Raw genomic sequence first — 19,160 nt, forward strand, 5'->3', positions numbered from 1 at the left:
GCTGGCAAAAAATAGTAAATGTCAATGCAAGCCGTTCTGAAACCCATCGGCAAATTACTCAAAATGCTTAACTCGCCGAGAAAATCACTTTTTTCCCACAATGAATGTCTGGCAAAAAATAGTTAATTGTGATGCAAGCCGTTCTGAAACAAATCGGCAAATTACTCAAAATGCTTAACTCGCCGAGAAAATCACTTTTTTCCCACAATGAATGTCTGGCAAAAAATAGTTAATTTTGATTCAAGCCGTTCTGAAACCAATCGGCAAATCACTCAAAATGCTTAATTCGCCGAGAAAATCACTTTTGTTCCAGAATGAATGCCTGGCAAAAAATAGTAAATTGTGATGCAAGCCGTTCTGAAACCAATCGGCAAATTACTCAACATGCTTAACGCGCCGAGAAAATCACTTTTGTTCCACAATGAATGCCTGGCAAAAAATAGTTAATTGTGATGCAAGCCGTTCTGAAACCAATCGGCAAATTACTCAAAATGCTTAACTCGCCGAGAAAATCACTTTTGTTACACAATGAATGTCTGGCAAAAAATAGTAAATGTCAATGCAAGCCGTTCTGAAAGCAATCGGCAAATTACTCAAAATGCTTAACTCGCCGGGAAAATCACTTTTGTTCCACAATGAATGCCTGGCAAAAAATAGTTAATTGTGTTGCAAGCCGTTCTGAAACCAATCGGCAAATTACTCAAAATGCTTAACTCGCCGAGAAAATCACTTTTGTTCCACAATGAATGTCTGGCAAAAAATAGTAAATTTCAATGCAAGCCGTTCTGAAACCCATCGGCAAATTACTCAAAATGCTTAACGCGCCGAGAAAATCACTTTTGTTCCACAATGAATGCCTGGCAAAAAATAGTTAATTGTGATGCAACGTGTTCTGAAACCAATCGGCAAATTACTCAAAATACTTATCTCGCCGAGAAAATCACTTTTGTTACACAATGAATGTCTGGCAAAAAATACTAAATGTCAATGCAAGCCGTTCTGAAAGCAATCGGCAAATTACTCAAAATGCTTAACGCGCCGAGAAAATCACTTTTGTTCCACAATGAATGCCTGGCAAAAAATAGTTAATTTTGATGCAAGCCGTTCTGAAACCAATCGGCAAATTACTCAAAATGCTTAACTCGGCGAGAAAATCACTTTTGCTCCACAACGAATGTCTTGCAAAATATAGTAAATTTCAATGCAAGCCGTTCTGAAAGCAATCGGCAAATTACTCAAAATGCATAACGCGCCGAGAAAATCACTCTTGTTCCGCAATGAATGCCTGGCAAAAAATAGTAAATTTAAATGCAAGCCGTTCTGAAACCAATCGGCAAATTACTCAAACTGCTGAACTGGCCCGAGAAAATCACTTTGTTCCCACAATGAATATCTGGCAAAAAATAGTTAATTTTGATGCAAGCCGTTCTGAAACCCATCGGCAAATTACTCAAAATGCTTAACTCGGCGTGAAAATCACTTTTTTCCCACAATGAATGTCTGGCAAAAAATAGTAAATTTCAATGCAAGCCGTTTGAAACCAATCGGCAAATTACTCAAAATGCTTAACTCGCCGAGAAAATCACTTTTGTTCCACAATGAATGTCTGGCACAAAATAGTAAATTTCAATGCAAGCCGTTCTGAAACCAATCGGCAAATTACTCAACATGCTTAACGCGCCGAGAAAATCACTTTTGTTCCACAATGAATGCCTGGCAAAAAATAGTTAATTGTTATGCAAGCCGTTCTGAAACCAATCGGCAAATTACTCAAAATGCTTAACTCGCCGAGAAAATCACTTTTGTTACACAATGAATGTCTGGCAAAAAATAGTAAATGTCAATGCAAGCCGTTCTGAAAGCAATCGGCAAATTACTCAAAATGCTTAACTCGCCGGGAAAATCACTTTTGTTCCACAATGAATGCCTAGCAAAAAATAGTTAATTGTGATGCAAGCCGTTCTGAAACCAATCAGCAAATTACTCAAAATGCTTAACTCGCCGAGACAATCACTTTTGTTCCACAATGAATGTCTGGCAAAAAATAGTAAATTTCAATGCAAGCCGTTCTGAAACCAATCGGCAAATTACTCAAAATGCTTAACTCGCCGAGAAAATCACTTTTGTTCCACAATGAATGTCTGGCAAAAAATAGTAAATTTCAATGCAAGCCGTTCTGAAGCCCATCGGCAAATTACTCAAAATGCTTAACGCTCCGAGAAAATCACTTTTGTTCCACAATGAATGCCTGGCAAAAAATAGTTAATTGTGATGCAAGGTGTTCTGAAACCAATCGGCAAATTACTCAAAATGCTTATCTCGCCGAGAAAATCACTTTTGTTACACAATGAATGTCTGGCAAAAATAGTAAATTTCAATGCAAGCCGTTCTGAAACCCATCGGCAAATTACTCAAAATGCTTAACTCGCCGGGAAAATCACTTTTGTTCCACAATGAATGCCTAGCAAAAAATAGTTAATTGTGATGCAAGCGGTTCTGAAACCAATCAGCAAATTACTCAAAATGCTTAACTCGCCGAGACAATCACTTTTGTTCCACAATGAATGTCTGGCAAAAAATAGTAAATTTCAATGCAAGCCGTTCTGAAACCAATCGGCAAATTACTCAAAATGCTTAACTCGCCGAGAAAATCACTTTTGTTCCACAATGAATGTCTGGCAAAAAATAGTAAATTTCAATGCAAGCCGTTCTGAAACCCATGGGCAAATTACTCAAAATGCTGAACGCGCCGAGAAAATCACTTTTGTTCCACAATGAATGCCTGGCAAAAAATAGTTAATTGTGATGCAAGGTGTTCTGAAACCAATCGGCAAATTACTCAAAATGCTTAACTCGCCGAGAAAATCACTTTTCTTCCACAATGAATGTCTGGCAAAAAATAGTAAATTTCAATGCAAGCCGTTCTGAAACCCATCGGCAAATTACTCAAAATACTTAACGCGCCGAGAAAATCACTTTTGTTCCACAATGAATGCCTGGCAAAAAATAGTTAATTGTGATGCAAGGTGTTCTGAAACCAATCGGCAAATTACTCAAAATGCTTATCCCGTCGAGAAAATCACTTTTGTTCCGCAATGAATGCCTGGCAAAAAATAGTTAATTGTGATGCAAGGTGTTCTGAAAGCAATCGGCAAATTACTCAAAATGCATAACGCGCCGAGAAAATCACTCTTGTTCCGCAATGAATGCCTGGCAAAAAATAGTAAATTTCAATGCAAGCCGTTCTGAAACCCATCGGCAAATTACTCAAAATGCTTAACGCGCCGAGAAAATCACTTTTGTTCCACAATGAATGCCTGGCAAAAAATAGTTAATTGTGATGCAAGCCGTTCTGAAACCCATCGGCAAATTTCTCAAACTGCTGAACTGGCCCGAGAAAATCACTTTTTTCCCACAATGAATGTCTGGCAAAAAATAGTTAATTTTGATGCAAGCCGTTCTGAAACCCATCGGCAAATTACTCAAAATGCTTAACTCGGCGTGAAAATCACTTTTTTCCCCACAATGAATGTCTGGCAAAAAATAGTAAATTTCAATGCAAGCCGTTTGAAACCAATCGGCAAATTACACAAAATGCTTAACTCGCCGAGAAAATCACTTTTGTTCCACAATGAATGGCTGGCAAAAAATAGTAAATTTCAATGCAAGCCGTTCTGAAACCCATCGGCAAATTACTCAAAATGCTTAACTCGCCGAGAAATTCACTTTTTTCCCACAATGAATGTCTGGCAAAAAATAGTTAATTGTGATGCAAGCCGTTCTGAAACCAATCGGCAAATTACTCAAAATGCTTAATTCGCCGAGAAAATCACTTTTGTTCCACAAAGCATGCCTGGCAAAAAATAGTTAATTGTGATGCAAGCCGTTCTGAAACAAATCGGCAAATTTCTCAAACTGCTGAACTGGCCCGAGAAAATCACTTTTTTCCCACAATGAATGTCTGGCAAAAAATAGTTAATTTTGATGCAAGCCGTTCTGAAACCAATCGGCAAATTACTCAAAATGCTTAATTCGCCGAGAAAATCACTTTTGTTCCACAATGAATACCTGGCAAAAAATAGTTAATTGTGATGCAAGCCGTTCTGAAACCAATCGGCAAATTACTCAAAATGCTTAACTCGCCGAGAACATCACATTTGTTCCACAACGAATGCCTGGCAAAAAATAGTTAATTGTGATGCAAGCCGTTCTGAAACCAATCGGCAAATTACTCAAAATGCTTAACGCGCCGAGAAAATCACTTTTGTTCCACAATGAATGTCTGGCAAAAAATAGTAAATTTCAATGCAAGCCGTTCTGAAACCCATCGGCAAATTACTCAAAATGCTTAACTCGCCGAGAAAATCACTTTTGTTCCGCAATGAATGCCTGGCAAAAAATAGTAAATTTCAATGCAAGCCGTTCTGAAACCAATCGGCAAATTACTCAAAATGCTTAATTCGTCGAGAAAATCACTTTTTTCCCACAATGAATGTCTGGCAAAAAATAGTTAATTTTGATGCAAGCCGTTCTGAAACCCATCGGCAAATTACTCAAAATGCTTAACTCGGCGTGAAAATCACTTTTTACCCACAATGAATGTCTGGCAAAAAATAGTAAATTTCAATGCAAGCCGTTTGAAACCAATCGGCAAATTACCCAAAATGCTTAACTCGCCGAGAAAATCACTTTTGTTCCACAATGAATGGCTGGCAAAAAATAGTAAATGTCAATGCAAGCCGTTCTGAAACCCATCGGCAAATTACTCAAAATGCTTAACTCGCCGAGAAAATCACTTTTTTCCCACAATGAATGTCTGGCAAAAAATAGTTAATTGTGATGCAAGCCGTTCTGAAACAAATCGGCAAATTACTCAAAATGCTTAACTCGCCGAGAAAATCACTTTTTTCCCACAATGAATGTCTGGCAAAAAATAGTTAATTTTGATTCAAGCCGTTCTGAAACCAATCGGCAAATCACTCAAAATGCTTAATTCGCCGAGAAAATCACTTTTGTTCCAGAATGAATGCCTGGCAAAAAATAGTAAATTGTGATGCAAGCCGTTCTGAAACCAATCGGCAAATTACTCAACATGCTTAACGCGCCGAGAAAATCACTTTTGTTCCACAATGAATGCCTGGCAAAAAATAGTTAATTGTGATGCAAGCCGTTCTGAAACCAATCGGCAAATTACTCAAAATGCTTAACTCGCCGAGAAAATCACTTTTGTTACACAATGAATGTCTGGCAAAAAATAGTAAATGTCAATGCAAGCCGTTCTGAAAGCAATCGGCAAATTACTCAAAATGCTTAACTCGCCGGGAAAATCACTTTTGTTCCACAATGAATGCCTGGCAAAAAATAGTTAATTGTGTTGCAAGCCGTTCTGAAACCAATCGGCAAATTACTCAAAATGCTTAACTCGCCGAGAAAATCACTTTTGTTCCACAATGAATGTCTGGCAAAAAATAGTAAATTTCAATGCAAGCCGTTCTGAAACCCATCGGCAAATTACTCAAAATGCTTAACGCGCCGAGAAAATCACTTTTGTTCCACAATGAATGCCTGGCAAAAAATAGTTAATTTTGATGCAAGCCGTTCTGAAACCAATCGGCAAATTACTCAAAATGCTTAACTCGGCGAGAAAATCACTTTTGCTCCACAACGAATGTCTTGCAAAATATAGTAAATTTCAATGCAAGCCGTTCTGAAAGCAATCGGCAAATTACTCAAAATGCATAACGCGCCGAGAAAATCACTCTTGTTCCGCAATGAATGCCTGGCAAAAAATAGTAAATTCCAATGCTAGCCGTTCTGAAACCAATCGGCAAATTACTCAAAATGCTTAACGCGTCGAGAAAATCACTTTTTTCCCACAATGAATGTCTGGCAAAAAATAGTTAATTTTGATGCAAGCCGTTTGAAACCAATCGGCAAATTACTCAAAATGCTTAACTCGCCGAGAAAATCACTTTTGTTCCACATTGAATGTCTGGCAAAAAATAGTAAATTTCAATGCAAGCCGTTCTGAAACCAATCGGCAAATTACTCAACATGCTTAACGCGCCGAGAAAATCACTTTTGTTCCACAATGAATGCCTGGCAAAAAATAGTTAATTGTGATGCAAGCCGTTCTGAAACCAATCGGCAAATTACTCAAAATGCTTAACTCGCCGAGAAAATCACTTTTGTTACACAATGAATGTCTGGCAAAAAATAGTAAATGTCAATGCAAGCCGTTCTGAAAGCAATCGGCAAATTACTCAAAATGCTTAACTCGCCGGGAAAATCACTTTTGTTCCACAATGAATGCCTAGCAAAAAATAGTTAATTGTGATGCAAGCCGTTCTGAAACCAATCAGCAAATTACTCAAAATGCTTAACTCGCCGAGACAATCACTTTTGTTCCACAATGAATGTCTGGCAAAAAATAGTAAATTTCAATGCAAGCCGTTCTGAAACCAATCGGCAAATTACTCAAAATGCTTAACTCGCCGAGAAAATCACTTTTGTTCCACAATGAATGTCTGGCAAAAAATAGTAAATTTCAATGCAAGCCGTTCTGAAACCCATCGGCAAATTACTCAAAATGCTTAACGCGCCGAGAAAATCACTTTTGTTCCACAATGAATGCCTGGCAAAAAATAGTTAATTGTGATGCAAGGTGTTCTGAAACCAATCGGCAAATTACTCAAAATGCTTATCTCGCCAAGAAAATCACTTTTGTTACACAATGAATGTCTGGCAAAAAATAGTAAATTTCAATGGAAGCCGTTCTGAAACCCATCGGCAAAATACTCAAAATGCTTAACTCGCCGGGAAAATCACTTTTGTTCCACAATGAATGCCTAGCAAAAAATAGTTAATTGTGATGCAAGCCGTTCTGAAACCAATCAGCAAATTACTCAAAATGCTTAACTCGCCGAGACAATCACTTTTGTTCCACAATGAATGTCTGGCAAAAAATAGTAAATTTCAATGCAAGCCGTTCTGAAACCAATCGGCAAATTACTCAAAATGCTTAACTCGCCGAGAAAATCACTTTTGTTCCACAATGAATGTCTGGCAAAAAATAGTAAATTTCAATGCAAGCCGTTCTGAAACCCATCGGCAAATTACTCAAAATGCTTAACGCGCCGAGAAAATCACTTTTGTTCCACAATGAATGCCTGGCAAAAAATAGTTAATTGTGATGCAAGCCGTTCTGAAACCAATCGGCAAATTACTCAAAATGCTTAACTCGCCGAGAAAAATCAATTTTGTTCCACAATGAATGTCTGGCAAAAAATAGTAAATTTCAATGCAAGCCGTTCTGAAACCCATCGGCAAATTACTCAAAATACTTAACGCGCCGAGAAAATCACTTTTGTTCCACAATGAATGCCTGGCAAAAAATAGTTAATTGTGATGCAAGGTGTTCTGAAACCAATCGGCAAATTACTCAAAATGCTTATCCCGCCGAGAAAATCACTTTTGTTCCGCAATGAATGCCTGGCAAAAAATAGTTAATTGTGATGCAAGGTGTTCTGAAAGCAATCGGCAAATTACTCAAAATGCATAACGCGCCGAGAAAATCACTCTTGTTCCGCAATGAATGCCTGGCAAAGAATAGTAAATTTCAATGCAAGCCGTTCTGAAACCCATCGGCAAATTACTCAAAATGCTTAACTCGCCGAGAACATCACTTTTGTTCCACAATGAATGCCTGGCAAAAATTAGTTAATTGTGATGCAAGGTGTTCTGAAACCAATCGGCAAATTACTCAAAATGCTTATCTCGCCGAGAAAATCACTTTTGTTACACAATGAATGTCTGGGAAAAAATAGTAAATTTCAATGCAAGCCGTTCTGAAACCCATCGGCAAATTACTCAAAATGCTTAACGCGCCGAGAAAATCACTTTTGTTCCACAATGAATGCCTGGCAAAAAATAGTTAATTGTGATGCAAGCCGTTCTGAAACCAATCGGCAAATTACTCAAAATGCTTAACTCGGCGAGAAAATCACTTTTGCTCCACAACGAATGTCTTGCAAAATATAGTAAATTTCAATGCAAGCCGTTCTGAAAGCAATCGGCAAATTACTCAAAATGCATAACGCGCCGAGAAAATCACTCTTGTTCCGCAATGAATGCCTGGCAAAAAATAGTAAATTCCAATGCTAGCCGTTCTGAAACCAATCGGCAAATTACTCAAAATGCTTAACGCGTCGAGAAAATCACTTTTTTCCCACAATGAATGTCTGGCAAAAAATAGTTAATTTTGATGCAAGCCGTTCTGAAACCCATCGGCAAATTACTCAAAATGCTTAACTCGGCGTGAAAATCACTTTTTTCCCACAATGAATGTCTGGCAAAAAATAGTAAATTTCAATGCAAGCCGTTTGAAACCAATCGGCAAATTACTCAAAATGCTTAACTCGCCGAGAAAATCACTTTTGTTCCACAATGAATGCCTGGCAAAAAATAGTTAATTGTGATGCAAGCCGTTCTGAAACCAATCGGCAAATTACTCAAAATGCTTAACTCGCCGAGAAAATCACTTTTGTTACACAATGAATGTCTGGCAAAAAATAGTAAATGTCAATGCAAGCCGTTCTGAAAGCAATCGGCAAATTACTCAAAATGCTTAACTCGCCGGGAAAATCACTTTTGTTCCACAATGAATGCCTAGCAAAAAATAGTTAATTGTGATGCAAGCCGTTCTGAAACCAATCAGCAAATTACTCAAAATGCTTAACTCGCCGAGACAATCACTTTTGTTCCACAATGAATGTCTGGCAAAAAATAGTAAATTTCAATGCAAGCCGTTCTGAAACCAATCGGCAAATTACTCAAAATGCTTAACTCGCCGAGAAAATCACTTTTGTTCCACAATGAATGTCTGGCAAAAAATAGTAAATTTCAATGCAAGCCGTTCTGAAACCCATCGGCAAATTACTCAAAATGCTTAACGCGCCGAGAAAATCACTTTTGTTCCACAATGAATGCCTGGCAAAAAATAGTTAATTGTGATGCAAGGTGTTCTGAAACCAATCGGCAAATTACTCAAAATGCTTATCTCGCCAAGAAAATCACTTTTGTTACACAATGAATGTCTGGCAAAAAATAGTAAATTTCAATGGAAGCCGTTCTGAAACCCATCGGCAAATTACTCAAAATGCTTAACTCGCCGGGAAAATCACTTTTGTTCCACAATGAATGCCTAGCAAAAAAAAGTTAATTGTGATGCAAGCCGTTCTGAAACCAATCAGCAAATTACTCAAAATGCTTAACTCGCCGAGACAATCACTTTTGTTCCACAATGAATGTCTGGCAAAAAATAGTAAATTTCAATGCAAGCCGTTCTGAAACCAATCGGCAAATTACTCAAAATGCTGAACTCGCCGAGAAAATCACTTTTGTTCCACAATGAATGTCTGGCAAAAAATAGTAAATTTCAATGCAAGCCGTTCTGAAACCCATCGGCAAATTACTCAAAATGCTTAACGCGCCGAGAAAATCACTTTTGTTCCACAATGAATGTCTGGCAAAAAATAGTAAATTTCAATGCAAGCCGTTCTGAAACCCATCGGCAAATTACTCAAAATGCTTAACGCGCCGAGAAAATCACTTTTGTTCCACAATGAATGCCTGGCAAAAAATAGTTAATTGTGATGCAAGGTGTTCTGAAACCAATCGGCAAATTACTCAAAATACTTATCTCGCCGAGAAAATCACTTTTGTTACACAATGAATGCCTGGCAAAAAATAGTAAATGTCAATGCAAGCCGTTCTGAAAGCAATCGGCAAATTACTCAAAATGCTTAACGCGCCGAGAAAATCACTTTTGTTCCACAATGAATGCCTGGCAAAAAATAGTTAATTTTGATGCAAGCCGTTCTGAAACCAATCGGCAAATTACTCAAAATGCTTAACTCGGCGAGAAAATCACTTTTGCTCCACAACGAATGTCTTGCAAAATATAGTAAATTTCAATGCAAGCCGTTCTGAAAGCAATCGGCAAATTACTCAAAATGCATAACGCGCCGAGAAAATCACTCTTGTTCCGCAATGAATGCCTGGCAAAAAATAGTAAATTCCAATGCTAGCCGTTCTGAAACCAATCGGCAAATTACTCAAAATGCTTAACGCGTCGAGAAAATCACTTTTTTCCCACAATGAATGTCTGGCAAAAAATAGTTAATTTTGATGCAAGCCGTTCTGAAACCCATCGGCAAATTACTCAAAATGCTTAACTCGGCGTGAAAATCACTTTTTTCCCACAATGAATGTCTGGCAAAAAATAGTAAATTTCAATGCAAGCCGTTTGAAACCAATCGGCAAATTACTCAAAATGCTTAACTCGCCGAGAAAATCACTTTTGTTCCACAATGAATGTCTGGCAAAAAATAGTTAATTGTGATGCAAGCCGTTCTGAAACCAATCGGCAAATTACTCAAAATGCTTAACTCGCCGAGAAAATCACTTTTGTTACACAATGAATGTCTGGCAAAAAATAGTAAATGTCAATGCAAGCCGTTCTGAAAGCAATCGGCAAATTACTCAAAATGCTTAACTCGCCGGGAAAATCACTTTTGTTCCACAATGAATGCCTAGCAAAAAATAGTTAATTGTGATGCAAGCCGTTCTGAAACCAATCAGCAAATTACTCAAAATGCTTAACTCGCCGAGACAATCACTTTTGTTCCACAATGAATGTCTGGCAAAAAATAGTAAATTTCAATGCAAGCCGTTCTGAAACCAATCGGCAAATTACTCAAAATGCTTAACTCGCCGAGAAAATCACTTTTGTTCCACAATGAATGTCTGGCAAAAAATAGTAAATTTCAATGCAAGCCGTTCTGAAACCCATCGGCAAATTACTCAAAATGCTTAACGCGCCGAGAAAATCACTTTTGTTCCACAATGAATGCCTGGCAAAAAATAGTTAATTGTGATGCAAGGTGTTCTGAAACCAATCGGCAAATTACTCAAAATGCTTATCTCGCCAAGAAAATCACTTTTGTTACACAATGAATGTCTGGCAAAAAATAGTAAATTTCAATGGAAGCCGTTCTGAAACCCATCGGCAAATTACTCAAAATGCTTAACTCGCCGGGAAAATCACTTTTGTTCCACAATGAATGCCTAGCAAAAAATAGTTAATTGTGATGCAAGCCGTTCTGAAACCAATCAGCAAATTACTCAAAATGCTTAACTCGCCGAGACAATCACTTTTGTTCCACAATGAATGTCTGGCAAAAAATAGTAAATTTCAATGCAAGCCGTTCTGAAACCAATCGGCAAATTACTCAAAATGCTGAACTCGCCGAGAAAATCACTTTTGTTCCACAATGAATGTCTGGCAAAAAATAGTAAATTTCAATGCAAGCCGTTCTGAAACCCATCGGCAAATTACTCAAAATGCTTAACGCGCCGAGAAAATCACTTTTGTTCCACAATGAATGCCTGGCAAAAAATAGTTAATTGTGATGCAAGCCGTTCTGAAACCAATCGGCAAATTACTCAAAATGCTTAACTCGTCGAGAAAATCACTTTTTTCCCACAATGAATGTCTGGCAAAAAATAGTTAATTTTGATGCAAGCCGTTCTGAAACCCATCGGCAAATTACTCAAAATGCTTAACTCGGCGTGAAAATCACTTTTTTCCCACAATGAATGTCTGGCAAAAAATAGTAAATTTCAATGCAAGCCGTTTGAAACCAATCGGCAAATTACCCAAAATGCTTAACTCGCCGAGAAAATCACTTTTGTTCCACAATGAATGGCTGGCAAAAAATAGTAAATTTCAATGCAAGCCGTTCTGAAACCCATCGGCAAATTACTCAAAATGCTTAACTCGCCGAGAAAATCACTTTTGTTCCACAAAGCATGCCTGGCAAAAAATAGTTAATTGTGATGCAAGCCGTTCTGAAACAAATCGGCAAATTACTCAAAATGCTTAACTCGCCGAGAAAATCACTTTTTTCCCACAATGAATGTCTGGCAAAAAATAGTTAATTTTGATTCAAGCCGTTCTGAAACCAATCGGCAAATTACTCAAAATGCTTAACTCGCCGAGAAAATCACTTTTTTCCCACAATGAATGTCTGGCAAAAAATAGTTAATTGTGATGCAAGCCGTTCTGAGACCAATCGGCAAATTACTCAAAATGCTTAACTCGCCGAGAACATCACATTTGTTCCACAATGAATGCCTGGCAAAAAATAGTTAATTGTGATGCAAGCCGTTCTGAAACCAATCGGCAAATTACTCAAAATGCTTAACTCGCCGAGAAAATCACTTTTGTTCCACAATGAATGTCTGGCAAAAAATAGTAAATTTCAATGCAAGCCGTTCTGAAACCCATCGGCAAATTACTCAAAATACTTAACGCGCCGAGAAAATCACTTTTGTTCCACAATGAATGCCTGGCAAAAAATAGTTAATTGTGATGCAAGGTGTTCTGAAACCAATCGGCAAATTACTCAAAATGCTTATCCCGCCGAGAAAATCACTTTTGTTCCGCAATGAATGCCTGGCAAAAAATAGTTAATTGTGATGCAAGGTGTTCTGAAAGCAATCGGCAAATTACTCAAAATGCATAACGCGCCGAGAAAATCACTCTTGTTCCGCAATGAATGTCTGGCAAAAAATAGTAAATTTCAATGCAAGCCGTTCTGAAACCCATCGGCAAATTACTCAAAATGCTTAACGCGCCGAGAAAATCACTTTTGTTCCACAATGAATGCCTGGCAAAAAATAGTTAATTGTCATGCAAGGTGTTCTGAAACCAATCGGCAAATTACTCAAAATACTTATCTCGCCGAGAAAATCACTTTTGTTACACAATGAATGTCTGGCAAAAAATAGTAAATGTCAATGCAAGCCGTTCTGAAAGCAATCGGCAAATTACTCAAAATGCTTAAAGCGCCGAGAAAATCACTTTTGTTCCACAATGAATGCCTGGCAAAAAATAGTTAATTTTGATGCAAGCCGTTCTGAAACCAATCGGCAAATTACTCAAAATGCTTAACTCGGCGAGAAAATCACTTTTGCTCCACAACGAATGTCTTGCAAAATATAGTAAATTTCAATGCAAGCCGTTCTGAAAGCAATCGGCAAATTACTCAAAATGCATAACGCGCCGAGAAAATCACTCTTGTTCCGCAATGAATGCCTGGCAAAAAATAGTAAATTCCAATGCTAGCCGTTCTGAAACCAATCGGCAAATTACTCAAAATGCTTAACGCGTCGAGAAAATCACTTTTTTCCCACAATGAATGTCTGGCAAAAAATAGTTAATTTTGATGCAAGCCGTTCTGAAACCCATCGGCAAATTACTCAAAATGCTTAACTCGGCGTGAAAATCACTTTTTTCCCACAATGAATGTCTGGCAAAAAATAGTAAATTTCAATGCAAGCCGTTTGAAACCAATCGGCAAATTACTCAAAATGCTTAACTCGCCGAGAAAATCACTTTTGTTCCACAATGAATGCCTGGCAAAAAATAGTTCATTGTGATGCAAGCCGTTCTGAAACCAATCGGCAAATTACTCAAAATCCTTAACTCGCCGAGAAAATCACTTTTGTTACACAATGAATGTCTGGCAAAAAATAGTAAATGTCAATGCAAGCCGTTCTGAAAGCAATCGGCAAATTACTCAAAATGCTTAACTCGCCGGGAAAATCACTTTTGTTCCACAATGAATGCCTAGCAAAAAATAGTTAATTGTGATGCAAGCCGTTCTGAAACCAATCAGCAAATTACTCAAAATGCTTAACTCGCCGAGACAATCACTTTTGTTCCACAATGAATGTCTGGCAAAAAATAGTAAATTTCAATGCAAGCCGTTCTGAAACCAATCGGCAAATTACTCAAAATGCTTAACTCGCCGAGAAAATCACTTTTGTTCCACAATGAATGTCTGGCAAAAAATAGTAAATTTCAATGCAAGCCGTTCTGAAACCCATCGGCAAATTACTCAAAATGCTTAACGCGCCGAGAAAATCACTTTTGTTCCACAATGAATGCCTGGCAAAAAATAGTTAATTGTGATGCAAGGTGTTCTGAAACCAATCGGCAAATTACTCAAAATGCTTATCTCGCCAAGAAAATCACTTTTGTTACACAATGAATGTCTGGCAAAAAATAGTAAATTTCAATGGAAGCCGTTCTGAAACCCATCGGCAAATTACTCAAAATGCTTAACTCGCCGGGAAAATCACTTTTGTTCCACAATGAATGCCTAGCAAAAAAAAGTTAATTGTGATGCAAGCCGTTCTGAAACCAATCAGCAAATTACTCAAAATGCTTAACTCGCCGAGACAATCACTTTTGTTCCACAATGAATGTCTGGCAAAAAATAGTAAATTTCAATGCAAGCCGTTCTGAAACCAATCGGCAAATTACTCAAAATGCTGAACTCGCCGAGAAAATCACTTTTGTTCCACAATGAATGTCTGGCAAAAAATAGTAAATTTCAATGCAAGCCGTTCTGAAACCCATCGGCAAATTACTCAAAATGCTTAACGCGCCGAGAAAATCACTTTTGTTCCACAATGAATGTCTGGCAAAAAATAGTAAATTTCAATGCAAGCCGTTCTGAAACCCATCGGCAAATTACTCAAAATGCTTAACGCGCCGAGAAAATCACTTTTGTTCCACAATGAATGCCTGGCAAAAAATAGTTAATTGTGATGCAAGGTGTTCTGAAACCAATCGGCAAATTACTCAAAATACTTATCTCGCCGAGAAAATCACTTTTGTTACACAATGAATGCCTGGCAAAAAATAGTAAATGTCAATGCAAGCCGTTCTGAAAGCAATCGGCAAATTACTCAAAATGCTTAACGCGCCGAGAAAATCACTTTTGTTCCACAATGAATGCCTGGCAAAAAATAGTTAATTTTGATGCAAGCCGTTCTGAAACCAATCGGCAAATTACTCAAAATGCTTAACTCGGCGAGAAAATCACTTTTGCTCCACAACGAATGTCTTGCAAAATATAGTAAATTTCAATGCAAGCCGTTCTGAAAGCAATCGGCAAATTACTCAAAATGCATAACGCGCCGAGAAAATCACTCTTGTTCCGCAATGAATGCCTGGCAAAAAATAGTAAATTCCAATGCTAGCCGTTCTGAAACCAATCGGCAAATTACTCAAAATGCTTAACGCGTCGAGAAAATCACTTTTTTCCCACAATGAATGTCTGGCAAAAAATAGTTAATTTTGATGCAAGCCGTTCTGAAACCCATCGGCAAATTACTCAAAATGCTTAACTCGGCGTGAAAATCACTTTTTTCCCACAATGAATGTCTGGCAAAAAATAGTAAATTTCAATGCAAGCCGTTTGAAACCAATCGGCAAATTACTCAAAATGCTTAACTCGCCGAGAAAATCACTTTTGTTCCACAATGAATGCCTGGCAAAAAATAGTTAATTGTGATGCAAGCCGTTCTGAAACCAATCGGCAAATTACTCAAAATGCTTAACTCGCCGAGAAAATCACTTTTGTTACACAATGAATGTCTGGCAAAAAATAGTAAATGTCAATGCAAGCCGTTCTGAAAGCAATCGGCAAATTACTCAAAATGCTTAACTCGCCGGGAAAATCACTTTTGTTCCACAATGAATGCCTAGCAAAAAATAGTTAATTGTGATGCAAGCCGTTCTGAAACCAATCAGCAAATTACTCAAAATGCTTAACTCGCCGAGACAATCACTTTTGTTCCACAATGAATGTCTGGCAAAAAATAGTAAATTTCAATGCAAGCCGTTCTGAAACCAATCGGCAAATTACTCAAAATGCTTAACTCGCCGAGAAAATCACTTTTGTTCCACAATGAATGTCTGGCAAAAAATAGTAAATTTCAATGCAAGCCGTTCTGAAACCCATCGGCAAATTACTCAAAATGCTTAACGCGCCGAGAAAATCACTTTTGTTCCACAATGAATGCCTGGCAAAAAATAGTTAATTGTGATGCAAGGTGTTCTGAAACCAATCGGCAAATTACTCAAAATGCTTATCTCGCCAAGAAAATCACTTTTGTTACACAATGAATGTCTGGCAAAAAATAGTAAATTTCAATGGAAGCCGTTCTGAAACCCATCGGCAAATTACTCAAAATGCTTAACTCGCCGGGAAAATCACTTTTGTTCCACAATGAATGCCTAGCAAAAAATAGTTAATTGTGATGCAAGCCGTTCTGAAACCAATCAGCAAATTACTCAAAATGCTTAACTCGCCGAGACAATCACTTTTGTTCCACAATGAATGTCTGGCAAAAAATAGTAAATTTCAATGCAAGCCGTTCTGAAACCAATCGGCAAATTACTCAAAATGCTGAACTCGCCGAGAAAATCACTTTTGTTCCACAATGAATGTCTGGCAAAAAATAGTAAATTTCAATGCAAGCCGTTCTGAAACCCATCGGCAAATTACTCAAAATGCTTAACGCGCCGAGAAAATCACTTTTGTTCCACAATGAATGCCTGGCAAAAAATAGTTAATTGTGATGCAAGCCGTTCTGAAACCCATCGGCAAATTTCTCAAACTGCTGAACTGGCCCGAGAAAATCACTTTTTTCCCACAATGAATGTCTGGCAAAAAATAGTTAATTTTGATGCAAGCCGTTCTGAAAGCAATCGGCAAATTACTCAAAATGCATAACGCGCCGAGAAAATCACTCTTGTTCCGCAATGAATGCCTGGCAAAAAATAGTAAATTTCAATGCTAGCCGTTCTGAAACCAATCGGCAAATTACTCAAAATGCTTAACTCGCCGAGAAAATCACTTTTTTCCCACAATGAATGTCTGGCAAAAAATAGTTAATTGTGATGCAAGCCGTTCTGAGACCAATCGGCAAATTACTCAAAATGCTTAACTCGCCGAGAACATCACATTTGTTCCACAATGAATGCCTGGCAAAAAATAGTTAATTGTGATGCAAGCCGTTCTGAAACCAATCGGCAAATTACTCAAAATGCTTAACTCGCCGAGAAAATCACTTTTGTTCCACAATGAATGTCTGGCAAAAAATAGTAAATTTCAATGCAAGCCGTTCTGAAACCCATCGGCAAATTACTCAAAATACTTAACGCGCCGAGAAAATCACTTTTGTTCCACAATGAATGCCTGGCAAAAAATAGTTAATTGTGATGCAAGGTGTTCTGAAACCAATCGGCAAATTACTCAAAATGCTTATCCCGCCGAGAAAATCACTTTTGTTCCGCAATGAATGCCTGGCAAAAAATAGTTAATTGTGATGCAAGGTGTTCTGAAAGCAATCGGCAAATTACTCAAAATGCATAACGCGCCGAGAAAATCACTCTTGTTCCGCAATGAATGTCTGGCAAAAAATAGTAAATTTCAATGCAAGCCGTTCTGAAACCCATCGGCAAATTACTCAAAATGCTTAACGCGCCGAGAAAATCACTTTTGTTCCACAATGAATGCCTGGCAAAAAATAGTTAATTGTCATGCAAGGTGTTCTGAAACCAATCGGCAAATTACTCAAAATACTTATCTCGCCGAGAAAATCACTTTTGTTACACAATGAATGTCTGGCAAAAAATAGTAAATGTCAATGCAAGCCGTTCTGAAAGCAATCGGCAAATTACTCAAAATGCTTAACGCGCCGAGAAAATCACTTTTGTTCCACAATGAATGCCTGGCAAAAAATAGTTAATTTTGATGCAAGCCGTTCTGAAACCAATCGGCAAATTACTCAAAATGCTTAACTCGGCGAGAAAATCACTTTTGCTCCACAACGAATGTCTTGCAAAATATAGTAAATTTCAATGCAAGCCGTTCTGAAAGCAATCGGCAAATTACTCAAAATGCATAACGCGCCGAGAAAATCACTCTTGTTCCGCAATGAATGCCTGGCAAAAAATAGTAAATTCCAATGCTAGCCGTTCTGAAACCAATCGGCAAATTACTCAAAATGCTTAACGCGTCGAGAAAATCACTTTTTTCCCACAATGAATGTCTGGCAAAAAATAGTTAATTTTGATGCAAGCCGTTCTGAAACCCATCGGCAAATTACTCAAAATGCTTAACTCGGCGTGAAAATCACTTTTTTCCCACAATGAATGTCTGGCAAAAAATAGTAAATTTCAATGCAAGCCGTTTGAAACCAATCGGCAAATTACTCAAAATGCTTAACTCGCCGAGAAAATCACTTTTGTTCCACAATGAATGTCTGGCAAAAAATAGTAAATTTCAATGCAAGCCGTTCTGAAACCCATCGGCAAATTACTCAAAATGCTTAACGCGCCGAGAAAATCACTTTTGTTCCAGAATGAATGCCTGGCAAAAAATAGTAAATTGTGATGCAAGGTGTTCTGAAACCAATCGGCAAATTACTCAAAATGCTTATCTCGCCGAGAAAATCACTTTTGTTACACAATGAATGTCTGGCAAAAAATAGTAAATTTCAATGCAAGCCGTTCTGAAAGCAATCGGCAAATTACTCAAAATGCTTAACTCGCCGGGAAAATCACTTTTGTTCCACAATGAATGCCTGGCAAAAAATAGTTAATTGTGTTGCAAGCCGTTCTGAAACCAATCGGCAAATTACTCAAAATGCTTAACTCGCCGAGAAAATCACTTTTGTTCCACAATGAATGTCTGGCAAAAAATAGTAAATTTCAATGCAAGCCGTTCTGAAACCCATCGGCAAATTACTCAAAATGCTTAACTCGCCGAGAAAATCACTTTTGTTCCACAATGAATGTCTGGCAAAAAATAGTAAATTTCAATGCAAGCCGTTCTGAAACCCATCGGCAAATTACTCAAAATGCTTAACGCGCCGAGAAAATCACTTTTGTTCCGCAATGAATGCCTGGCAAAAAATAGTTAATTGTGATGCAAGGTGTTCTGAAACCAATCGGCAAATTACTCAAAATGCTTATCTCGCCGAGAAAATCACTTTTGTTACACAATGAATGTCTGGCAAAAAATAGTAAATTTCAATGCAAGCCGTTCTGAAACCCATCGGCAAATTACTCAAAATGCATAACGCGCCGAGAAAATCACTTTTGTTCCACAATGAATGCCTGGCAAAAAATAGTTAATTGTGATGCAAGCCGTTCTGAAACCCATCGGCAAATTTCTCAAACTGCTGAACTGGCCCGAGAAAATCACTTTTTTCCCACAATGAATGTCTGGCAAAAA

General features: G+C 37.8%; 1 protein-coding gene across 1 annotated transcript in view; it reads left to right on the forward strand.

Moving 5' to 3' along the window:
• Positions 1-19,142: 19,142 nt before the first annotated feature.
• Positions 19,143-19,160, forward strand: part of LOC140422575 (myosin-6-like) — a 232,384-nt gene continuing 232,366 nt past the window's right edge. The window contains 1 exon segment of the mRNA XM_072507581.1: positions 19,143-19,148. Within this exon segment, the coding sequence (XP_072363682.1) occupies positions 19,143-19,148 (6 nt within the window).

Source organism: Scyliorhinus torazame, chromosome 5 (genome assembly GCF_047496885.1).
Source record: "Scyliorhinus torazame isolate Kashiwa2021f chromosome 5, sScyTor2.1, whole genome shotgun sequence".
NCBI lineage: Eukaryota > Metazoa > Chordata > Chondrichthyes > Carcharhiniformes > Scyliorhinidae > Scyliorhinus > Scyliorhinus torazame.